At 56.2% G+C, this 24,701-nt stretch overlaps 2 protein-coding genes across 2 annotated transcripts in view; one reads left to right on the forward strand and one right to left on the reverse strand.

Annotated features, from left to right (window-relative positions):
* The window catches only part of CLUAP1 (clusterin associated protein 1), a gene marked incomplete at its 5' end in the record, with an annotated part of 73,235 nt that extends 63,891 nt beyond the window's left edge, over window positions 1-9,344 (forward strand). Inside the window, 3 exons of the mRNA XM_084271209.1 lie at window positions 6,353-6,408; window positions 8,566-8,619; window positions 9,052-9,344. Coding sequence (XP_084127335.1) covers window positions 6,353-6,408; window positions 8,566-8,619; window positions 9,052-9,204 — 263 coding nt within the window. The 3' untranslated portion in view covers window positions 9,205-9,344. The remainder of the gene's footprint in view (window positions 1-6,352; window positions 6,409-8,565; window positions 8,620-9,051) is intronic.
* A 3,619-nt stretch (window positions 9,345-12,963) lies between these two features.
* On the reverse strand, window positions 12,964-23,698 carry NLRC3 (NLR family CARD domain containing 3; the record flags this gene model as incomplete). Its single annotated transcript, XM_084271242.1, has 19 exons — window positions 12,964-13,054; window positions 13,492-13,575; window positions 13,750-13,833; window positions 14,072-14,155; window positions 14,262-14,345; window positions 14,575-14,658; window positions 14,871-14,954; window positions 15,055-15,138; window positions 15,669-15,752; window positions 16,988-17,071; window positions 17,462-17,545; window positions 17,643-17,726; window positions 18,181-18,264; window positions 18,537-18,620; window positions 19,322-19,408; window positions 19,688-21,431; window positions 22,429-22,689; window positions 23,319-23,395; window positions 23,607-23,698. The coding sequence occupies 19 exons, from the start codon at window positions 23,696-23,698 to the stop codon at window positions 12,964-12,966; spliced, it is 3,444 nt and encodes a 1,147-aa protein (XP_084127368.1).
* Window positions 23,699-24,701: the final 1,003 nt, after the last annotated feature.

Consider the following 24,701-nt stretch of genomic DNA (forward strand, 5'->3'; position numbering starts at 1 on the left):
CCCTGGGGGCTGAGAGAGGCAATGGGATCCTGGGGGGCAGCAAGAGGAGTGTGGCCAGCAGGTCACAGGAGGGGATCCTCCCCCTCTGCTCTGCCCTGCTCAGGCCCCACCTGGAGTGTTGTGTCCAGTTCTGGGCTCCCTGGGATAAAAAAGACAGGGATCTCCTGGAGAGAGTCCAGAGGAGGCTACAAAGCTGATGAAGGGCCTGGAGCATCTCCCCTGTGAGGAAAGGCTGAGTGAGCTGGGGCTGTTCAGCCTGGAGAAAAGAAGACTAAGGGGGGACCTTATGAATGTTTATCAATATCTGAAGGATGGGATGCAGGGGGAAATGGGCAGCCCCTTTTCAGTGTCTGTGGGGACAGGACAAGGGGCAGTGGCTGCAAGTTGGAGCACAGGGAGTTCCACAGCAACATGGGGAAGAACTTTTCCCCAGGGAGGGTGAGGGAGCCCTGGGACAGGCTGCCCAGGGGGTGTGGAGTCTCCATCTCTGGAGAGATTCCAGCCCCGTCTGGACGCCGCCCTGTGCAATATGAGCTGGGGAGCTGCTTTGGCAGGGGGTTGGACCCCATGGGCTCTGGGGGTCCCTTCCAACCCCTGTGGTTCTGTGGTTCTATGAAATCAGTGATGAGTTCAGGGGCTGGCAGTGTGGTCCCATATCACAGTGGACATGGGCTGCTGCGGGGATCCCCGGTCCTGCAGAGGTAGCACACCCAAAGTGTGCTGCTCGTGCTGTTGTGTCAGACTCGGGGAGTTGAGATGATGGTGCTTACCCTCCCTGCCTTGATTTTCTTCTTAAACTTGAGCTTGTGATTGTGAAGTAGGAGCTGGGGGCCTGGGAAAGGGTCTGGGGTACCCTGCGTGCTGCAGGGAAAGCTCCAGAGGCTGAATTAGCCCTGAGATTCCTCAATCCTACAGGGAGGATGAGAGATTTGACACAGTAGTAAGAAATCTCAGGTGGAACTACACAGTCCTGTTTCCAAATCCCTCTGTACAGCGTGCAAACCAGAAAGTAGGAAAGTCCTGTTCTGAGTGGAAATGCTCAGACTCCGCTTGTGGAAATTCTCTCTCCAGCATGTGGCTGCATTCACGTGTCTGCTGCTGAATTTCTGGAATGTTTTCCTTTCTTTGGATCTCTGCAGGTGTGTAGAAACCACAGGTAGGCCATCAATACCCAGCAGCGTGCAGGGGTTCAGCTGGGAATGTGCACCAGCTGCCTGCTCTTGGGTGGGTGTCTTGTTCACATTGAGTTTCTGTGGCTGTCACCTGCCTCATTTTCAGAAGCACGTGTCAAATAACTCTTCTGTTTCTTCCCTTCTCTTTGGTTCCTGAGGGAAATTATATCTCTGAGTCCAAGACCAAGAAACGTGCCTAAGTGCATATATTTTAACAAATACAAGTTCCAGCAAACCTGCAAGGTTTCTCCAAATGTGTTCTTCTCCACTGTGGAAAGGAGTCTAGATAAGAAAGACATGCTGAAGCCCACTGCAGCTGTCCAGGCATCATTCAAATGCTGTATGATCCCATCCCTGATCTCTCAGCTTCATCATCTGCAGCTTAGTGCAAGACTCACAGAATCATAGGGGTCAGAAGGGACCTCCAGAATCCAACCCCCTGCCAAAGCAGCTCCCTAGGACAGGGCACACAGATTGGCAGCAAGATGAGTCTTGAATATCTCCAGAGATGGAGACTCCACACCCCCTGGGCAGCCTGTTCCAGGGCTCCCTCACCCTCACTGGGGAAAAGTTCTTCCACATGTTGGTGTGGAACTTTCTGTCTCCTCCTTTACTGGTCCCAAGTCATTCCCCCCCAGTAAATGTGCTCAGAAACTGTGATTGGGGTCTCCCTGCTGCTGCAGAGTACCTGGGGCTTGTGTTTCTGAAGAAACACCAGAAGAAATGGCTTGTTCATGCCACCCTTGATAACCACAGTGTCACTAGGGAGGATTTGCCAAGGGTGTTCCACTTGCAAACTTCAGCTGCAAGTTCAGAAAGCTGTCAGTATCCTTCTGATGTCCCAGCAGCCCCAGCATGGGAAGGCCTGAGTCTCAAAAATACCAGGAATCTGCAGTTCACCTACTTCATGGGACTTGCAGGTCCTCCTGCTTGCAGAGGCCCAGAGAGATTGTGATGTCTGCATGGAAGGAAATGCTGCAGACGTGATGTGATGTCAAGAGGGCCGAGGTGAGTCAGATATGAACAGCAGCCACGTGACAGGCTCTGCTGGGCACTGACCTCATCATACTCTGTGGGATTGGTGATTATCATTTGTAACCCCAGAGCCCCTCTGAAAATCCCTGTCTGATTTCTTGGCAGCTCAGAGCAACATAAACTAAAACCTCTTCTAAGCTGGCCAGGTTGCTCTCATCCTCACGGCTCTGCCGAACCCTGGGCTGTGCAGGCAGCTCTCAGCACACGTGTTTGCCTTGGTTCAGAGCTGGTGAAAGTGAGGAGATGAGTGGGGCTGGATTTCTCACACACCGTGGCGGAGGCTGAAGGCTGAGGCGTAAGGAATGGGGCTGGCAGGAAGCTCTTGGGCTGTGCATTACATGGGATTCAGGTTCTCCAGCTGTAGGATAATGTAGGAAGTCAAGGGGAAAATTGTCACCAGTGCACCTGCACTTGGAGCACCTCAGAGGACTCTGCCAAAGTGGGCCTGCTCTCTGTGAGCTTTTAAAGTCACTTCTTTCCTCATCAGCTTCCCTGAGAGCTATTTTGCTCTCACCGGGGCTTTGTACATGTGACATACAGCAGGGCCTTGTCCCCATGCTCCTGGAGCAACATGTGCTTCTCAAGTAAAGCAAAGGCCTCTCAACTTTGGATAGACAGGTAAGTCTCTTCCTTGCCTCTTTGGGTCAAGCAGGAGGGAAAAAAGCAGGCAACACCAAGTGTTTGAGTCACCAGCTCTTATTGCCAGTGCTCAGAGGAAACTGAGGAGAAGGCTGGGCAAGGAGAAGGCTGATACAACCTTGTGAATTGCTGTGTGGATCTCTGGCCTCCAGATAAAAGTCTGCAAAGTCTTTAGTATCCTGGTATTGGACAATATCACCAAAAATTATGTAGCTGGGGAAAGGGGGTAATCAGGGCTGTTTGGAAACCCTGAAAAGAGGCTGAAGTTTGGGATTCACAAAACTGAGTTTGTCTTAGCTTGGAATAGAGCTTCCCCAACGGAGCTGTCTTTGGCTATATGTTTCCTGTCAGGAAAAGTAAATTCTCCCTGGGAAGGAGAAGGCATTTCTGTCTCTTTTCAGCCTGTATTACGGCCACTGCAACTCCAGACCTTGTGGAGAAGGAGGAGAGGCTGAAGGTCTGAAGTGGTGGGATTGAGACAGGTAGCTCACTTCTGAGGAATTCTTCTCATGGAGCTGTAAGAAATAAAGAGCAGTATGCCACTGCTGGGCAGCAGCTGTAGTGTGCTTAATTAATCATCGGAATTGGCAAGGCCCAAAGGGCATACGGGACAGAAAAATCAGGTGAAAGCTTTCTCCTGGTTTTTAGTGTGCTGGGGGAAGGGGGTGTTGTACCTCAGCTCACACTGTGAATTCCCTTCAACATCTGGCAACTGAATGTAGCTCCTTAAACCAGGAGCAAAACGATTCAGCTGCAGATCTGCCTTCCCCTCAGAGCAGGTTGTCCTGAGCTCTCAGGCCAGCAGATACCTGCTCAGAGTTAATGTCTAGGTGCTGCTGGGCAAGGCGTAAATCCTCCCAGCTTGTGGATCCATTGTAGGCTGCTGCACGGGTTCAGGCCTGTTGCAGTTCTGTGTGGCTGTGCTGCTGAGCTCTCTGCAGGCCCCAGACAGTGAACATGGCCAATTCAAGGCCATAGTTGCTGACCAGGGTGGAGCCCATCAGTGATGGTCACAGCGCCTCTGGGAATCACATATAGGAGAAAAAAACCTGCAGGCAGGGGCACTTTGCCCCCAGAGAAGGGAGAGAGAAGATGTAACAAGCTGCACAGACACCAAGGCCAGGCCCGGAGGAGAGAGGGGGGTGAAGAAGGAGGCGCTGGAAAGAGAGATTCCCCTGCAGCTCATGGTGAAGACCCTGGTGGAGCGGGTGTCCCCTCGCAGCCCATGGATGAGGACGGGGAGCAGAGACATCTACGGGCTGTGAAGAGACTGATCCACACCTCAGCAGGTTTGCTGGGGGGACTTGTGACTTTGGGGGGGGATCAGGCTGGGCGAGTCTGGGCCCAAATGTCAGCACCCCATGGAAGGGAGTCCTGCTGAGAGGCCTGTGGTGAGGAGATGACTCCCCAAGAGAGAGGCCTCACACTGGAGAAGTTCGTGGATATGATTCTCACAGTGCCACAGGGGAAGGGGGTGTGTTGAATGCCCCCCCTGAAGCTGAGACGGAAAACAACTTGGGAGGAACGGACTGAAAGCCCCATTCCCCAGTCCCTGCCCCTCCCTGTGCTGCGATGGGGGGAAGAAGGGAGCTAATTTGTCACTAAAGCCAAGTGTGCGAAGAAGGGGGGGGGGGGAAGTGCAAGTGTTAAGATCTGGGGAAGGAAAGCAGCTTGTGAGGAACCACCAGAACCCCACTGCTCCTCCCCACACCGTGTTGGGGTGGGAAGAAGGGAGTAAAACTGTGAATGAAGTTTTAAGTCACAAGGGGAGGGAAAATGGCACCACTCCCAGGCTTAACATGGGGGCTGTGTGTTCGCTGCTGATGGCTGATCGCTCAGTGGCTGTAAACCCTGGCAAGGCACAGAGATTAGATTTGGATCCAAAGGTGCAGTGAATTAGGGACTGTTCATTACTCACATTTTACCTAATTATCACTTTGTACAGCCTGTCCTGGCTGAATTCACAGGGTCTGTAAGTAAACACAACAGGCTCTCACCCGCCTGGAAGCTGCGTGAGAGGCCGGAGCAGTGCAGCACTCACGCTGCAGCGAGCTGAGCCCAGCCAAATGGAACCCAGGAACTTGGGAGTGACAGACAGCTCCAGTACACGTGGAAACTCCCCCATGTCTGTCTCCCACTCCTCACTCCCACACACGGAAACTCGGGGGGTTATGATCTGAGAGTTAAAAATAACACCCCCACCTTTGTCACGGAAGCTTTTCTACCAACGCAGAAGATCTGCTCTGTCTCCTGTCTGACCTACAGCACCGTGTAGAGCCTGCAGCCCCAGGCCCTCTACACCCCAGGGTGTCTCCTGTGTATGTCCCATGGTGGTGCTGCAGGACCTACCACTGCTGATCCTGCAGTCCCAGGTTGGAAGAGGCGCTCCTGGCTTAAACCAACGTAGGGGTCTAAGCCTGGGCAGTACCTGATCTCACCTTTGTAAGCAGGTAGATGCCTGTAAGACATCCTTACTGTTTCCACTGATGGAAGAGCAGCGTCCAGCACCCTACAGACCTTCTCAAAGCTCTACCCTTGACATTCTTGAACTGTCCTATTTAATCAGCTCTCCTAATGTGATACCCTGATTCTCTGTATCCAGGAACTCTCTCAGCTTTGTCTTATCAGATATTAGGAGCTCCCAGCTGCTTTCTTGGTTGAGGTAACAATTCCCTACCTAACACCTTATGCTGAGCCTTCTACGTAGCAAAATTGCACTCAAACTCTTGAAGCCATCTATAGCTTGGGCAAAAATATAGTTCCATGGTTGTGGAATGATGTCAGGTGTAATTGTCTGTAATTTTATGTCATTTAGTCTAGTGTATATTAGAGCAAATGTCTGTAAAGTGTGAGGAGAGATCCTCTGGTCTCACTATAATCCCATCCCCACTGCCTGTGTTATCAGCAACCAGAGGGACAGAGGACACCTCTTTTTATTTAAAGTTGTAAGATCCTTTAAGCTGTCTGCCTTGCAGCAAGGCTTCTTTGGTGATTTCTGGTTGAGGTAGCCAGCTTTCTGCTACAACCAACCCAGCCCATCTGCAAAGGGAACAAATGGTTGTCTTGTGTAGTCTGGAAAGTACAAAGGAGGTTTGACAGGATATATTTTAAAGTTGTTTTGTTTTCATGCTAAAAAAAATAAAATAGATTTTATCTAGATTGGAAAAAAATAGAGAAAACTAGTGATGGCTGGAGATAAAGAGATGGTGACGTGATGGTCACAGCCAGACTGTTAGACAGGCATCCGGTGATGGTGAGTGACTTGTGGTAGCTGCAGAGAGCAGCACTGAGTCACCCACTCAGCCCACACACAGCATTTCCCTGGTCACCACTCTGCTGTACCCATTCCCAACACCTTCTGGGCTTCTTTCTGGCAAAGGAGACCATGCTTTGGGATCTCACCCTGCCATTCTATTAGGCCTCCAGAAGGTAAACCCTGAATTTCACCTTTCCATCTCCCATTAACCATGAGCCAGACTTCATGGGGATTCTCTTTGCTCTTGCAGGAAGAGCTGGCACACGGATCGTGGGAACCATGCAAGGTGGAGACACAGAGGAAGATGTAAGTAACCATCCTGTATGCCTGTAGAGCTGCTCTGACAGTGCTTTAGAATGCCAGCCCTCTCCTCAGCTAGAGAAATGGCTTTTTACCTGCTGAATCCTCATGCCCCAGGCCTGCTTTGCCCCTCTGTTCCTCCAGCTGACTGCTCTCTCATCTGCATAGACACACATTTCCCTGTTTTTTTTCTGCTCCTGGAGGCTCTGTGCCCTGCTCTGTGCTTTAACCTCTGGCTGCAGCAGGGAACTAGCAGCACACAGGCTGCAGGCATGCTGTTTTGTGCAGCAGCAGAGTGCAGGGAATAGCAGATCAGTTCAGTGCAGCAGGAGGTAGAGGCGTGGATCTAAATCACCCACTTTGCTGTAAACCCCTGTTCCTTGGAGCCCTCTGAGTGGCCTGTCCTAAGCACAGCATCAGTATCCAGCTGACAGGACAGAGGCAGAGCTGAACCCTGAGCTGTGCCCCTTGGCATCCCAGCCTTGCAGGTGGAGCTGTCCCAGGGCTCCTGGCTTTGCATCTGGTTACGGTTGAGCTGGTGAGCAGGCAGTGGCTGAACAGGGACAGGCAGGTCCAGACAGCACCAATTCTGACTGCTGGGCTTTGTCTGGCATACAGGCAGCTGCTGTGGTGCATGGGCAATCCTCCTGTGCCTCTGGGCACTCATTGGTGCCAGTATCTGTGTTAGGAAGCCGAAGCTGGCTGCTGTGATACAGATTGTGTCCGTGCAGTGAGCTCTCCCCACCGTCCCAAAGCGATTCTTGCTTCCAAGCCACCAACCAGGAGTGGTGTGGGGCTGTCCTGTTCCCCCAGTGACACTGGAATATTGTTTTGGGGAGCACTGGTTGGCACAGGCCAAAAGTGTGCTGGGAAAGAGTATGAACACTTAAAACCCATGACAACTCTGAGCTTGATGTAGATGTAGCCTTTCTGCCTTGCTGTCCAGCAGACACCCTACTGAGCGCTGACTGTACAGAGGAGGGTGTGCTGGGAGCTCAGGCATCTCCTCTGGGCCCAGCAAGAAGCCCTGTGCTGTTGGAGGACTTCCTGTGTCTCTCAGTGCTGCCCTTCCTGGCATAGAAATTAAGCCACCCTGGAAAAAAACCCACCAAAAACCCAAAGAATTTGGGGGCTTTTTTTAAGAATTACCTTCACAAACACCCATTACAGATGGCAGACCCTGGGGGAGCAGGAAGCAGTCAATAGAGAAGTGGTGAGCGAGCACGACTCCAAGGTCCCAGTGAGAAGGTTTAAAATGGGAGGGAAGTGGAAGGGGGAATGTGTGTCCTTAGGGCAGAAATGTAGTAGGAAACTCTTGATGTTGGCCAGCACGTACCAGAGCTGTTTGCCATGGTAAAGCTCAGGGCAGACTATTGTCCTGCAGGAAAGGCCAGAAGAGAGAAAACACCACTGTTGTAGAGTGTTCATTGCAGAGACCTGGGGCACTGCAGTGATAAGGGAGTTGTGTCTCCTGCCAGAGAGGACAAGCTGTCCTTCTGGCTGCCCATCTGCACCTTTGCTCTGGAAAGGAGCTGGCAGACTGTGCTCTGCTGCTTGCTTCCACCAGACTGGGCACAGTGAAGGCAGCTTGTTGCCCTCTGGGGAGTGATTTATGCCCGTGACATTCAGCCTTGCTTCTGGGTAGGGTCAGGAGTGCCAGTGCTAGGGGTCAAGACGGTTGTGAGCTTGGTCATGGTGCTCCCTGATTCTCCTTGAGCATTTCTTGTCAGATTTGGGTCTTGCCTGTTGAGAGCTGTTCCCTGTGGCTCCCCATTGGCACAGCCTCACAGTATCCAGGTGTGGGAAGCCAAGGCCTTCAGCCTCTTACTGCCCTCAACTGAGGTGTCTCCTGGCTGAGGGGCTCGCTTAGGGACCCTTGCAGGCATCTACATGTCTGAGCTCAGGGAAGGAAACATGTGAGGCTGCTTTGAAGCCCTCAAGGTGTTAACCAGGTTATGGAGTTGAGAAGAGAGCAGGCTCCAGCCTGCCCACCCTCTGTCACTTGCTGCTGTGGCACATGGCGCCTGAGCTGTACCTGGCTTTGCCACCTTCTCCCCTGCTCCCATTCCAGTTACTTCCTGTTTTCTTTTATGTTCTTTTATGTTTGTTGTGGTGGTTTGTTTTTTCCTGCTCTGCCTCTCCTTTCCACTGTGGTTCTCCAAGGGGAGACCTGCCCCAGCACAGCCAGGCACACGCAAGATCATCACCAAGGCACAGGTGGGTTCCTCTTCTGCAGTTGGTTTTCTTCACCTGCACCTTGAGTCTTTGGTGTCACGATAGGTACCACTGTAAAGTTAAACATCCTGTGAAGTTTGTATTGCCACAGATTGAGCAGAAGCTGGGGAGTTTGTTTGTGTCAGCCCTGGGAAGCCAGGAAGGAGGTTTGCAAGAAACTGAATGGTGCAGCCACTGAGCAGCAAAGCTGGGAGCTGCTGGTGGAAGCCACGTTGGGCATGGCTGAGCTCCAGCATTGTGCTGCCTTGAAGGCCAGCAGCCTGGGCAGGAACAAAACCTCTTGCAGTATCTGCATGTCCAAGTCCATGTCCATGCCAGTGTGGCCAAACAACCTTCCCCATAGCTCCAGGTGTGTGGTTACAAAGATACCACCTGAGAGCTGAGCTGCTCCTGAACTCTGCTTGATTTCTGCAGGAGGACTCGGGGGATAGTGAGATTGACCTGGACGAAGATGAAGATGAGGAGGAGGATGATATGGATGATGACAGCATGGAAATCTCCCCAAGCAGACCCAGTCACCGAGCAAGGAAGCCAGAGCCACTAGAGGAAAGTGATAATGACTTCTGACCCTTCAGTGGCAGGACAGGAGGCATCTGGAAAGGCAAACCTTGGCCAGGAGCTCAGGTCCTGCCGCTTGGAAAGCGCTTCTCAGCACCAATTCAGGAGTTGGTAAATAATGTTCATTAAACTTGAAAATTAAACTTGGATTGGCAGTCTTGTGACTCCCAGAGCATGAGCAGTTTGTCCATAATGAGAATCACAGCGGTGTGGAGTGCTGTTATTTCCATGATTGCATTAGCACTGGCCCTCATGTGCTGCCCTGCCAGGAGCCACACTCCGCTGAGCACCCTGCGCTCGGTTTCCCTGCGCTTTATTATGGCCAAACAGATTGGGTTTGGCTTAATAAAACCAGATGAAAAGCTGCTCTGGGAACGTGCTTAAATTGATTTTAAATCTGGTTTTAATCTATTTATCCTAAACATATCTTTTACTTAATCAAGGGCTTGCCACTGCAAAGAGCAGCACTAAGGGGGTGGGAACCTAGTGGAGGGGTCCTCAGATGTCACCCCCAGTCAGCATCTCCCAGTGTTTCAGCTGTGCTGGGGGAACTGCTTTCAAACTTCAGTGGGAGGTGCTGGTGGTTCTGAGAGGGACTGAATCCCTGTGGGCTGCAGCCTCAGCTGGCCAGCGGATACAGACCTGTGGGTGCAAGGCTCGAGTTCGTGGAGCTTTGGGTTCTGATGGATGTGTGGCAGCTGTTGTGTAAGGGCAACGGAGCTGGGGAAGGGGCTGGGGTACAAGTCTGATGAGGAGCGACTGATGGAACTGGGACTGTTCAGTCTGCAGAAGAGGAGGCTCAGGAGAGACCTTACTGCTCTCTCCAGCTCCCTGAAAGGAGGTTGTGGTGAGCTGGGGTCGGCCTCTTCTCACAGATACCCAGTGACAGGATGAGAGGGAATGGCTGCAAGTTGCACCAGGGGAGGTTCAGGTTAGAAATGAGGAGACATTTCTTCTCTGAAAGAGTGTTTGGGCATCGGAACGGGCTGCCCAGGGAGGTGGTGGGGTCACCGTCCCTTGGGGTGTGCAAGGGAAGGTTGGATGAGGTACTGAGGGACAGGGGTTAGTGGGTGATACAGGTGGTAGGGGGACAGTTGGACTAGATGATCTTAGAGGTCTTTTCTAACCTTAATGATTCTGTGATTCTATGAAATTAGCCCTTTAATTATACCTGTACTTCTGGGGCAGGCTGAGGTTTGGGCACTCAAAGGGGCCAAAAGTTGGGCTGTCGTGGGGAAGTTCCGCTGATGCCATCAGTGGAGTCGTGCACAGGCGGCCGCAGGCGCTGCAGTCTGGCTGCCTGGCAGGCTGCCTCTTGTCTTCCAGCTCAGCTTTATCAGGTTAGTCCTGAGGGGAGCAGAAATCAGTGCTTGATGAGAAGAGTTCATTTTGGTGTGTGTTCACGGGGCAGGCAAGAGCCTGGGCTGTTCTGCCCTTCCCTTTCTGTCCACCAGCAAAGGCCTTTGCTGTCCCTCCCCATCTGAAGCCTCAATTGGGGTCCAACCCCCCATTACTGCGCGGAAGGAAGGAACATGCCTGAGTTACTTGAAAAGCCAAGAGCTGCCTCATCCCTCTGTGTCTCTGGCCCCGAGGGTGGGTGGGACCTTCACACCCAAGGCAGAGCTCGGGGCTTGAAGTACCATGTCAAGGTGGGACAGAAGTTGACAGGTGAATACAGTGCAGGTTTTGTGCAGTCATGGGATGTGTGTGTGTGTGCAGCTCAAGCTCAGCTGCCTGACCACACACTTCCTTGTGCTATAAAGATAACTGGCATTTTGCAACTAATTTCTAAGCAGAAGCAAAGGAGAACGTCCTGGGTTTAGGGCCTTTTCCATAGTACACAGGGAATCTGTTCTGACCATCCCTGTGCGCTCAGATCCACCTGACCCAGGAGAGGAGTTTCCCACGAGACTGGGCCCAGCCTCCCAGTCTGGGCTGCAGGTTCAGCACTGCAGTTTTCTGTGTTATTTCTTATGTTTTAGCCAAAAAAGAAAGCTGACTTGACACCTTGCACACAGAGAACCAGAGCCTCTCCAGGCAGCACTGCCACCTAGCCTTTGGCCAGGTTCTAGGGAGCCATGCTTTGCATTGCAGCTTCTCATGTCACGCCAATTGCTCTCACCATTGGCATTCCAGGTGACATTTCAGGTCAGGGTTGGGCTTTGGGCAGAGCCCAACCTGTGTCTCAGCCTGCCCTGAAATAAAGGTGAAAGAGGTAGGGCTTAAATCACTCAGCATCACTGTATCCTGTCAGAGAGCGTGCTGACACCATGGAAAAGCCACGAGCCCGCTTGTCACGCCAGCACAGGCTGTGGGGTCTGCAGCCAGGGGGGGCCTGAACGTCACCTGTAACCTGTAAGCACCACCAAGGGAGGGAGGTGACACCAGGCATCTGCTCAGCCAGGAGCCAATTTATTTTGAAGGGTGTGGGTATCGCACAGCTCAGCCCGACGCTTCTCCACGCTCAGCCCACAGCCGTCCTCAAAGCCATCGCTTCTGCCCTGATTGCAGCAGGCTCAGGTGGGGCTGAGAGGGGTGAGGGGCAGTGGCTGGAGGGGGCTCAGGGGGAGGTCGTGTAGTTTGGCTACTGGTCCACCTGCAAACCCTGCACCTTCCAGAGAGTCACCAGGTCTCTGCCGTGCACTCAAGGGCATCGCCCGGCACCTCTGCTTTCAGCCTGCCCAAACGGGACCGACTGGGGGTTGGAGGGGGGATGGACATGACACCCTGCCTGCAGCTGGGGCCATCCCAAGGTCACACGGCTTGTCACTGATTGCAGCAGCGGGACACCCAAGTCATCCAGCCTGTACCCAGGGGCAGATGTCATGAAGAAGCAGTCCTGGTGTGGCACCTGGGCTGTGTGCCTGCGGTGGCCCAGCGATGGCCTGTCCTCACACAGTGCTGTTCCTCTGGCCAGCACCCTCCCGCTCCTCCCCATGCCCGAGGACACTTCGTTTCCTGAGGTCTTTCCAGATGGTCCCACTCCTACGCCTGGGGACGCCTGCTTCTGAGGGGCTCTGGCAGAGGACAGCACCAACAACCAAGCCAGTCACACTCAGCCAACACCAAACTGTTCCTGAGGGCAGGGCAAACGTGCTGGTTGCAGCCAAGGACCCAGCCCTGGCCCGAAGCGCCGCTCTGATCTGAGCAAGGAGATGGAAAACCCTTCTTCTCTCTGGGATGTCGAGGGGACCCCGCAGGATCTGGCCAGGCTGTGTGTGAATCCTGCCCGTGCTTCACCCAGTGCTCCCAGGACCCCTGCCAGAGCCAGACGGGGAAGAGCTGGTGCTGAGCAGAGTCCTGGGATGCTGCAGCGTTTGCCCAGGGTGACTCGGGCTGGGACAGGGGCAGAGCTCCGGGGCGGTGGGGATGCTGCCAGCCTGGGGCAGGGTCTGAGCGCTGCAAGCCCCTGGAGATCACAGGAGGGGGTCACTGCCGCCGGTGGGTAAGTCACCCAGGAAAACCTGACGTGCTGGCAGTGGGACCTGCCCCCTCCTCCCTCCTCTCTGCATGTCACCTGTTCCTTGAAGCTCCCCAAGGCCTGGGCGAACAGAACATGTTGCGTATCCCCCAGCTTTCACCACTAGTGAGTCTTGACCCTCCTGCACCGCTGATTCAGAGGCCCTAAGTCCTCCTGGTCCGTGTCAGGGAGCTCAGGAGCTCTCCTGGCCCCAGCTCTCCTCCCTGGGATGGATGGGCGAAGGGCCAAGCAGCTCCCTGCAGTGGCACACTGGCCCAAGGGACCCACCAGGCTGCAGCCAGGCAGCCTCACACGTCCACAACGCAGTCAGGGGAGTTTGTCCGGATGGCGTCTGAGATCATCTTGGCTCCTGACTCGCCGATATGGTTTCCCTGCAGGCTGGGAGCAAAGAGGAGTTCAGGATCAGCCATGAGACTTGGTGGGTACAAGAGATGCCCCCCCCAGCTCTGCACCAGCATCACCTGTAGCCTCCACACACCATCCAAGAGCTCTTGCTGGGACTCTGGTCACAGGGGACACAGTTTGAGAGCCCAGAGGCAGCCAGGTGAGAGGCTGGAGAGAGGCCCTGGGGAGCTGGGGGGGCTGAGCCAGCCTGTCCCTGTGATATTTTTGAGAGTATTTGACTTTTGGGGTGGTTCTCTGCCCAAAAAGCATCCCCAGGGAGGAGCTGTGCAGGGGTAGTGGCTGTCACGCTGGGAGGAGCATGGAGCCACCCTGCCCCACTGGGAAGGTCTCTCTGGGGCAGCCAGAGTCCCTTGATGGTTCCCATGGTCTCCCCAGTCCCTGCCTTACCATCCCACTCAGCAGCCACTTACTTCACGTAGGTGAGGCCGTGGTTGCCCTTCAGAGCGGTGGCGATGCAGATGGCTCCATCCATGCCCAGGGAGTTTTCCTGCAAGCTGCAGGAGATGGGATGGTCAGAAAGCACCAGCCAAGATGTGCCCACCAGGAGGGAACACACGGTGTGGGCACTGGGAAAAGCCACTGGCTCAGGGCTTTGCCCCACTGTCCGGGCTGTCCCCTCACTGCTCCCCCAGGGAGGTCTGGGTAGGCTGAGGGAGCAGGGAACTCACTTGAGCCGGCGGAGGCTGCGGTTCACCTTCAGTGCATTGGACATGGCCTTGGCCCCTGCCACGCCGATGGAGTTTCCCCTCAAGCTGCAAGGAAGAGCAAGCGGTGAGGAAGAACAGCCCAGGATGGCCCCGTGCTCTCCATGGGCAAGAGAAGGAGCTGGGACAGCTGTCCCCACACCAGTGAGCAAAGGGATAGCCAAGCCAAGTCTGGTAGGATGTGATGTGAGGGTGGAAGTGGTGCTGAGCTAAGGACCAGGGTCTCAGACACCCCCAGGAAGTCACAGCCATGGAGGGGTACGTGGTGGCCCCGCTGAGCACTTACTCTAGAATCTTCAGGCTCGTGTTGACCATCAAGGCTTCTGCCAGGGCTCGGGCACCAGCTGCACCAACTGACGCTACCTGCAGGCTGCAAGGGGACAAGGACCCTTCAGTGCATGGCGTGAGGTGGCCGTGGTGTGCTAATTACACGAGCCAATTAGACAGGCTGCAATGCCAGGAGCCTGAATACTCACTGGAGATCTGCCAGGGTTGTGTTGACCTTGAGTGCAGCAGAGAGAGCAGCCATTCCCTCATCGCCGATGGCGTTCTCCTGCAAGCTAAGACACGCCAGTGCTGCGTCTGCCCGCGGCCCGGGGACACGCGGCTGGGCAGCAACAGGCAGGCAGGGAGGGCACAGGGTGCTGGGGTTCCCAAGCCACGGCATCCCCAGCCAGGGAGAGGGACAGGGATGGATGGGAGTGTCGGGGGGAGGTAGCGGGCAGTGCCACCCCCCTGGAGCAGCACCAGGGGAGGTCCCAGGAGCTGCCTGCCCGTGCTCACACTTACTCGAGGCTGGCCAGGCTGCCGTTGGACTGTAGTGCTTGGGCCAGGGCTGTGGCAGCTTTTGCCTGGATGAAGTTCCACTGCAAGCTGCAAACAGGAGAAGTGGGGAGGTGAAGCCTGGGACTGGGAGGTGACCCACGTGCAAGTGCCTGTGGGTGCATCCAGGGTGGCATGTCCCATGGAAGGGCCACCCAGGGAAGCTGCTGTCCCAGCTGGAGGACTGGAGCCCAGGAGCAGTGACCCTGCCCCACGGCCACACAAGGGGCTTCAGACCAACCCAGGTCCAAGGGGAAACTCACTGGAGGGACGTGAGCGCCCGGTTCTCCTTCATGGCTAAAGCAATGGCCTTGCCGCCTTCGTCGTGCAGCAGGTTCGCTGCTAAGCTGGAGGTGGGGACAGAGCACACAAGTCACACAGAGCTTGAGACACCCCCTGTGACACTGCACAGCAGCACAGGTGCCCTCAGGGGCCTACGGGACTTACTCCAGCTTCCTGAGGGTGCTGTTGGTCCGCAGAGCACAGGCGATGGCGGGGCCCCCCTCCTTGCTGATGGAGTTCTCCCGCAGGCTGGGGAGACACACAGGGCTGGGGGGGCACAGCTGAGACAGGGCTGCAGCACAGCCCCCCTCAGCCCTGCTCTGGAGCTGGCACGATCTATTGCAGCAGGCAGTCTGCCTGACCTGCATCCCCACCAGCATCTCCCCCCACCTGCACCTCCATTCCCTGCATCTCTCCCTGCATCTGCACCTCCATTCCCGGCATCTCCCCCAGCACCTGCACCTCCATTCCCTGCATCTCTCCCTGCATCTCCATTCCCTGCACATCCTACAGCTGTGACCCTGATGCCACCAGGGCTTTTTCCCAGGCTCCCATCCCTGCTGCCATCATGTCTTTGCCACACACAGTTGACCTGATACCTCTCCCAAGGGGAGAAAGCTGAGGATGGAGAGAAGATACTCGCTAACAGAGGAGGGACAGAAGCTGCTTTTGGCATCTCCAAGCACTTGTGGGAACAACCCAGGCGCAAGGAAAAGTTCTCCCATCCTGTGTCCTGGCAGCAGCTTTTGGCCAGGGTGGCAGGTAGGACTGTCACTTACTTGAGGTTGATGAGTCCCTTGTTGGAGCAGAGAGCTAACGTCAGTGCGGTGACCCCAGTGCTGCTGATGGAGTTGCTCTGGAGACTGAAACAGAAGGGGGAAGGTGTGAGGACAGGCCAGATTTGACATCCTGGGTAGGCTGTGGGGTTGTGTTTGGGGTGAAAAGTGCCCATTTCGCTGACAAGCATCTCTAAGCTGTGGGGAGGTTGAGGCTAAAGGACCAACTTCAGCAGCAGCCAGGCCAGGATCAGCATCTCCAGCTCACTGCTGCAGCTCCAGCCCCACTGAGCAGGGGTGATGGGGTTTACTGGCACGCTGGGACAGCCCTGTGCCCAGCCATTACCACTGCTGGCTCAGCTGGGGATGGGGTTCCTGCCCTCTTTGGGTCCTTGTCACACCACAGGAAGTTGTTGGGGTGCAGCAGTTTGTCCCCAGGAGCTGTCAGCCCTCTGCTCCAGCCAGGTGAGAGGAGCTGTACCCAAGGGAGATGAAAGCCACACCATCCCACCCTGACCTGCACAGGCCACAGCCTTCCCTGTTAGCTAATTCCCATCACATTTGAGAGAGAGAGGAGACCCAAAGCAACTGGTATCCCCCAAAGGCAGAAGAAAAAAGAGATCATCATCTGTGCTGAGGATTAACCCCTCAGCACCACGGTGGTGAAGGCAGGGACGGCCCAGCAGCTGCCACCATTGCCTGGGGCTGCCGTGCACGGAGCACCCGCAGTGCTGGGATCCACCAGGGCATGTGGGCTGGGAGAGACATGAGGAGCCTCTGGGGTGGTATGGGGGGTTCTGAGTGAGGAGGCTCTGGGTGGTCTGGGGGGTTCTGAGTGAGGGGGCTCTGGGTGGTACGAGGGGTTCTGAGTGAGGAGGCTCTGGGGTGGTTTGAGGTGTTCTGAGTGAGGAGGCTCTGAGTGGTATGGGGGGTTCTGAGTGAGGAGGCTCTGGGGTGGTATGGGGGGGTTCTGAGTGAGGAGGCTCTGGGTGGTATGGGGGGTTCTGAGTGAGGGGGCTCTGGCTGGTATGGGGGGGTTCTGAGTGAGGAGGCTCTGGGGTGGTATGGGGGGGGTTCTGAGTGAGGAGGCTCTGGGTGATATTGGGGGATTCTGAGTGAGGAGCCTCTGGGGTGGTATGGGGGGTTCTGAGTGAGGAGGCTCTGGGGTGGTATGGGGAGTTCTGAGTGAGGAGGCTCTGGGTGGTATGGGGGGATCTGAGTGAGGAGGCTCTGGGGTGGTATGGGGAGTTCTGAGCAGTGACACGTGTTGCTGGAGTGAGGAGGCCGGGCTGGGCGCTGTTGGGTGCAGAGGGAGGACTCACTCAAGGCTTTGCAGGCTGTGGTTCACCTTCAGAGCTTCAGCCAAGGCAACGGAGCCGTTGTCTCCGACCGAGTTGCTGGCGAGTCTAAGACACGAGGGGAAGAGCAGGCGTTACCGGCAGCCGTGCTGCAGCCAGGTGAGATGTTCCACCAGAGGGTTCATCTGGGCAGGCAGGATTGGCACTGCAGGACCCATAGCACCTCGGGGTCCTGGGAGCACCCCCAGGGTCCTGTCCCTGCTCAGCTCCCCAGGGCGAAACCTCTCTGCCTCCTGCTGCAGCGGTAAGCAGGGCCTCGCTGCGCTCTCACCCCACAGACACCTCCCCTGCTACCTGGGCTTTGAGCTGAAGTGGCTTTAATGGATTTTAAGGCCCCTCAGGCAGAGCTGGCACCATCCATCCTGCCTGCAGCCCGTGCTCCTGCCCCAGGAGACACGGCGCTGCTGTCGCCGTCCCCCCGCCTCGTGCTGCGCTTACGTCAGCTCCCTCAGGCCGCGGTTGTGCTTCAGCGCCTCCGCCATGTTCCTCGCGCCCCGGGCTCCGATCCCGTTCTTCTGCAGGCTGCCAAGGGGAGGAAGGAGCACATGAATATCCCTGCCAGCGGCACCTCAGCCTGCTGGGTGGCCAGGAGAGGGGACAGCAGGTCCGGGCCACTCACTGCAGGGTCGTCAGCCTGTGGTTGGTCATCAGGGCCTCGGCCAGGAAGGTGGCACCGTCCTCCTTGATGGCGTTGTGCTGCAGGCTGCAAGGAGAGAGGAGCACAGCTGTGCACGGCCACCACAGCAGCAGGGAGAGGGTCCAGGCAGGGCCCAGGGCAGTGGCTGCCTTCCCTGGCCTTTGCTTGCCCTTGTCCCTGGCATGAGGAGGGTGACTGGCCCCCGAGCATCCCTGCCCAGGGCTCTCCCTTCTTCACCTCCCGTGGGAGGTTCCTTCTCCCACACACTGGCACCAGGGGTGGACCTGGACCCCCACCCACTGAAGGTGAGAGCGGGAGAGGGTCCCTATGTCTGTGCCCTGGGGCTTCCCTGGTCACTGTGTGTCTGCCAGCAGCACTTGTGCTCACTGCCCAGCACAACCAAGCTGGACTGTGCCCACGGCCTCCACATCTCCTGGCCCTCAAGTTGGGACAGAATGGAGCTGGAGGGGGCTTGTCCCAGGGATCTGCTCCTGGAGGTGCTGCAGAAGCTGAGACTTACTTCAGGGACTGCAAGACTTGGTTCTTTTTCAGGGCATCAGCCAGTGCCTTTGCTCCGCTCGGGCCAATGGAGTTGCTCCTTAGGCTGGGGGGGGAAGCTGAGGTTAGCAAACCCAGAGTGGCACGTGCCTGCTTCAAGCCAAATGTCTCCACCAGACACAACCTCAGGCACTGCTGAGGTGGGACATCAGCTCCCAAGAGTTACAGTCACCTCTTGAGCAGTGAGGTGCTCTTCGGGGGCTGGAGTCCCCCCCCAATCTTGGCCAGGCCAGGTGGGATGTGGCCCCACCATGGCCACCAGAGTGGTTCCCAGCTGGGAACACCCACACCAGGAGCTGGGAAAGGGCAGACACTTACTCCAGCACCGTCAGGCTCCTGTTCACCATCAGCGACCTGGCCAGGTCTTTGGCTCCCTTGTTGCTGATCTGATTTTCTGCCAAGCTGCCCAGAAAAAGAAAATTCAGATGTTTTTCAGGGGCAAAAGGGGCTCTTGCTGCCTCTGGCATGTCCTGGGGTGCAGCTGGGATGGGTCAGCAGGGGAGACCATGGGGAGTGTTGGATTTGTGGTGCAAGCATGCAAAGTGGTGGATGCTCCTAGATCTGATCTCCTCGGGTGGACACCGGGCAGGGGGCTGCAGAGACAGGGTGGAAGGGGATCTAGACTTCAAATTAATTTGTGCTGTGAAAAGGAGCTCAGATCACAGCATGGAGGGGCTCTACATGCAGCGTGAGGGAGGGTGGGGAGGTGGGGAAAGCAAGGACCCATCTGTGTGGGGCCAGGCATCTCCCTGTGCAGCGTTGGGAGCCCATCCCCTCCCTACATCAGATGCTCTGTGCAGAGATGTGGGTGTCCAGCAAACCACCATGACCTCAGGAAGCAGTTTGTTGGGGTAACCCATGGATTTCAACTCAAATATTTAGGAAAAGTGAGGAGGCAGCAGCCCCAGGAAGGCTGGGCAAGACAGATGGCAACCACAGGAATACAAGGTAAGGTCACCGTGCTTGGGTGCAGGACGTCATGTGGGGTTGGCCTTAGCATGGGCACTTGGAGGACCCTCACCCTGGTTCCCAAGGTGCTGAGGTGCCCCCAGCTCTGCTCTGCACCCCCAGGAACAGCCCTCCTGCCCCAGGCCAGGTCCTACCTGAGCTTCTGGATCTGGCAGTCCTTCCCACTCAGCACACTGCCCAGCAGCTCCATCACATTGTCCTTAAACCGATTATTGTCCAGCCTGAAAAGGATACAAGGAAAGAGCAAAAGCTTTGGAGAACAAAGAGTGGAGAAAGGACAACTGAGGACTGGATGGTCACACAGCCCTTCCCTGACATCTGCCCCTCACAAGTGGAAAAGCTCAAGTGCAGAAGCAAAGCTGACCCAGTGCCCTCCCCAGGGCAGCTCTCTGCTGATGGACAGTGTTGGTGGGCCCACAACACCCATCGACACTTGGGCTTTTGAGCCACATTCCAGGGTCCCTTCTTGCTTCTCCCAGTGCAGTCCCACCAGGACTCACCTGAGGTTGTGGCAGAAAAGGAGCTGGGAGAGGAGGCTCTTACAGATGTCGTAGGTGAGGCAGTTGGAGAGGTTCGTCTCCTCCACGCAGATGTCAGAGACCTGCAGGAGATAAGCCAGGGCAGAGCAGTTCATGGGGTTGAGCATCCCAGCCAAGCTCTCGTTCTTCATCGCCTCTTCCACTGTCTTGGCGATCTCCATGTGTTGAATTTCGTACAGGCAGTGCATGGTGTTCACCGCCCGCGAGGAGATGACGTAGTTGGTGTTCAGGCAGCCCTGGAGGAAGCTGATGGCTTGGTTCCTGAAGCTGTTGTGCTCGTCCTTCACCAGCAGCCACCCAGACAGCAGCTTGTTCACCTGCGGGGAGAGGAGCCCAGAGAGGAAGCGCACAAAGATGTCCAGCTGCCCATCCTCTGCCTGCAGCGATCTCTGGACGGCGCTCTTGAAGTGGTTGACGAAGCCCAGCTTGGGCCAGGACATCCCGCTCTCGGTGAAGAGGTCGAATATCGCCCGCTTGGCAGCCGTGTAGTAATAAACAGCCGCCAGGAACTCCTGGATGGTCAAGTGGGAGAAGTAGTAGGCTGTGAAGGACTGCCTCTCTTCTTTGAGTAGGAGTCTGCTGCACAAGCTGCTCTGCAGCAAGGAGGGGTCGATGCCGTACGCCTTCATATCCTGCTCGTAGAACACGTATTTCTTTCTGAGCAGCCCGTAGAAGGCCAGTCTGCCCAGGCTGCCCAGCATCTTCTTGCTGTTGTTCACCACTTGCTCGATCCTGAGTGTTTCTCTCGGCTTCTCCGGCCAGTCGCTGCTCAGAGCCATCTTAAAATAGTAGGAGTAGATTTCTGAGAGGGTCTTGGGGACAGTGCTCATGTCCTGGGACTGGTCAGTGCTGGTTTTTAGGTAGTAACCGATGGAGGAGCCAGAAATCCAGCAAAAGCCAGGAATGGTGCACATGACGTGTAACGACCTGTTGGCCCTGATGTGATGCAGGACTTGGCCGGAGAGGTCTCTGTTGTCAAGGAACATCTGGTCCAAGAAGTCCTTCATCTCCACAGCTCCAAACCCCCGTATTTCCGTCATCCGGTCAACGAGCCCCCCGGGGATCTGGGCGGCGGCTGTTGGCCGCGACGTGACCCAGACGGAAGCCTCCTGCAGCAGGTTGCCACGGATGATGTTGGTGATCAGGTTGTCCACTTGGATCTCCTTTTTGGGATCGGTGCACACCACCGCGTTGGAGAAGTCCAAGGGAGTCTTGAATTCATCCAACCCGTCCAGGATCAGCAGGGTCCTGGCAGCTCCCGCCGAGATGCAGGTGGGCTCGGTGATGTGGGGGAACGCTGAGCGGATGAGCCTCTCTGCAGAGAGCTTCTCGTAGGTGTTGAGCTCCCGGAAGGTGAGGGGCAGCACGAAGATGATGTCCCTGTTGATCTCCCCCTTTGCCCAGCTGTAGACAAAGAGCTTCACCAGTGTGCTTTTGCCAATCCCTGCCACTCCGACGGTGACAGAGATCCGAGGTGGGATGCTGACCTTGGACAGAGGCAGGAAGAGCTTCTCCAGGGGGATGCTCTTGGACACGTTTCGTAGGCCTTTGGTGGCTTCAATCTGCAGGATGTCATGCTCCTTCTGCTGGATATCAGACAAGCCTTCCACCATCAGCAGGTTTGTGAGTCGCTGGAGGGGACCTGTCTCCAAACCATTCCCGTAGTAGCTTTGGAGGCTCTCCAGGTGCTTCTGCACCATGGGTTCTGCACAGAGAGAGATGAAACACTGAGGTGAGGAGAAGGATGGTAACCACAGATGCAATGAGAGGCATTGCCATGCCTATGCAGTGGGGAAACCGCACTGAGCCCATACATTGGGGCAGGAAGATGTGTGCCAGTGTCCTCAGGGCACCCATAAGCTTTAACAGGCCTGGCCAGACTCACCCATCGGTCCAGGAGCCCATTGAGCTCAGCCCGGGGCCTCCAGTCCCCACCTGAGCTATGCTGTAGGAGCACTTGTCTGCAGTGCTATTGCACTTGTGCCTGCTGTGGACCTCATTGACCTGCACTTGCCTGGTAACCACAAGGCTGTGTCCAGCCCTGGTTGCCCTTGCTGGAGCTGATCCTGATTGCTGGACTGACTCTAGTTTGGCCTCCAGCCCTGCCTCATTGCCATGGACTTGTCTGATGAGTTCAACTCTTGGCTGAACCTGGACCTGTCCTGCTCACTGGGCTTAGACACACCAGTAGAGCTTATTTAAACCCTCTGGCAAAGGCTGGACTAGCAGGAGGTGTTGCTGTGAGAGGTCCAGAGCAGACACCAACCAACCAAGGTTGGAGCCATCCAATCCGGAGGGAAAGCAAGAAAACCTCTCCTGACAAGAAGGCTTCAAGGAGAGCCTGAAGTTGGGGCAGCCAGCAACAGAGGGGGTCGGGGTGCCCAGATGTCCCCCTGCTCCCCTGCTCCCAGCCCAGCTGCTGGGAGTGACTGGTATGATATGGACATTGAGGGCATGAAATGCCTCTGCAGCTGCTCAGAGAGATGTGCTGAGAGCAGTGAGGGGCCACACAGACCCTGTCACCCCCTGACTGTGTCCTTCCCCAGCGGAGACCCTGGAGATGGCACCATCCCTTCCATGAACACTCCGATTGGAGCTGCCAACGCTGCCCAGCTCTGAGAACATCTTGGGACGCTCCAGCAAGTGCCCACAGCCAGGACGTGTGCGGACGCCCCGCGCTGGGTCCAAAGCGGGCTGCCTACCATAGACAGTGATGTGGAGGTAGAGCTGGGAATTGGTGGTCTCGATGAAGGTCCGCAGGGACTGGGAGGCGTAGGTGCCCTTGCCAGCCAGGACGTCCACCACCGCCCTCACCTGCTCGGGCAGGGAACTCGCCTCCTGCGCCCGGCTGGCCTCCTCCGCCGTGAGCAGGTCCCGCCTGCGCAGGTAGCAGATGATCTCCTCCAGGAACTGCGGCGAGATGGACCTCACCAGCTGCTTGCGGTAGCGGTTGATCCAGGCCTCTGCGGGAGACGAGAGCGGGAGAACTGGGACTTCAGCATGCCCTGGGCAGGCTGCTGAGGGGTGATGGGGAAAGGCGGCAGCAGAGCGCCCTGTCTGACCCTGGAGGTAGAGGAGGGGCTATGAAGATGATGGAGCATCTCCCCTGTGAGGAAAGGCTGAGTGAGCTGGGGCTGTTCAGCCTGGAGAAAAGAAGACTAAGGTGGGACCTTATGAATGTTTATCAATATCTGAAGGATGGGATGCAGGGGGAAATGGGCAGCCCCTTTGCAGTGTCTGTGGGGACAGGACAAGGGGCAATGGCTGCAAGTTGGAGCACAGGGAGTTCCACAGCAACATGGGGAAGAACTTTTCCCCAGTGAGGGTGAGGGAGCCCTGGGACAGGCTGCCCAGGGGGTGTGGAGTCTCCATCTCTGGAGAGATTCCAGCCCGGTCTGGACGCCACCCTGTGCAATATGAGCTGGGGAGCTGCTTTGGCAGGGGGTTGGACCCCATGGGCTCTGGGGGTCCCTTCCAACCCCTGTGAGTCTGTGAGTCTATGATTCTATGAAACAAGAGCCCTCAGCAACCTGCCAAAATTCCCCCTTGAGACGAGGCCATCCCAAAGTCATGGCAGCCTTTATGTTAGGACCTGCTCGGTCAAGGCAGTGGCTATCAATATTGGAGTCAAAGAAACTGAAGAATGCAATCATGAAGTGATGTTTCTTCCTGGAAACCAAGCCCATGCGGAGATAAAAGTCTGAGTGAGATCACTTATCTCCCCAGACATCTGTTTCCCCTTTGCCAGCCCAGTGCTCCCCAAACCCTTGGACCAGGAACCAGTGTCAACCCTCGTGCCTTTGTGCCCACCTTGTCCCATGTTTTGAATCCAATACTCCCCCCCACATGACAGACCTCCAGCTGCCCAGCCACCACTCACCTTCCATCAGAGGCTTCCCGTGACATGGGCAAGGCCTGGGCGAGGAGCTCTGTGTTGGCAGCAGCACGGCCGTCCCATGGACCACCCCGCATCCCCCTGGCTGCCTCACGGCATCAGTTGAGGCTCCTCAGCCTTTATCCACATTCCTGGTGGAAGAAGAGGAGAAGCATCAGGAGTGGCGTGGGAGGGAGCCCACCTTGAGCTAACGTGGTGCTGACTGTGCTTGAGCCAAGGGTCCATTCATCAGCTTTTGGCTAAGACCAGAGTCCTCAGTGCTGGGAAACCTGGCAGGGGACTATCACACTGCAACATCTTCACCCAGACCTCATGTGCCACAAACCTGGTGCCTTCAGCACCACCATTGTGCCTGAGCCTGTCTCAGGCAGCGTGACTACATCAGTTGCCCTGACGATGCCCCCCCTGTGCCATCTGTGAACCACCCAGCGAGCGCCCGAGGGCCACCGCTGTGAACCACTGGTGTGTCTTCCTCCTCTGCATCGTCAAGGAAGCCATGGGGCAGCAGGCAGACTGACAAAGGACCTGCTTTTGGTTTCAAGCCCACTTCTCTGCCACTCAGGGCTTGCTGAGTGTGGCCAGTACCACATCCTGTCGCAGAGTTCTTCAGATGCTCCACTTTCAGCAGCAGTGGTGAACATCCACCCGCTCCCGCCCCTTCGGCAGCTGCCAAACCACACTGGGGGTTCAGTGTTTTCTGTGTATCCGCTCACCAAGACCAGTTGTTTTTTTGAGCAGAGATGGGGAGGAAAACACCTCCACACCTGAGAGCACTCCCAGCTTCACCTCTGGTAGCAGATGGCACCATGCTGTGGCCTCTCCACCAGCCCCAAGGGCATCTCCAGGGCCTGGCCATGGCCAGGTGGGACCTTCTCAGCCCCCACCCAACGCAGACAGTGTCCCCATGCCCTGGCCCATGTCCTGGCATGGCATCCTTTCCTCACCCCTACCTGGCCTATGGGATGCTCTAGATCCATGCGATCGCCCCTGTGCTGGTCAGAGGCACTGCCAGGAGGTCCCTGCCTGCAGGCAGCCTTGCCTCTGCCCAAACCCATCCCTGAGTAGGATGTAGGCATCGTG

This window comes from Gallinula chloropus (assembly GCF_964237585.1).
Source record: "Gallinula chloropus genome assembly, chromosome: 15".
NCBI classification, from domain to species: Eukaryota; Metazoa; Chordata; class Aves; order Gruiformes; family Rallidae; genus Gallinula; species Gallinula chloropus.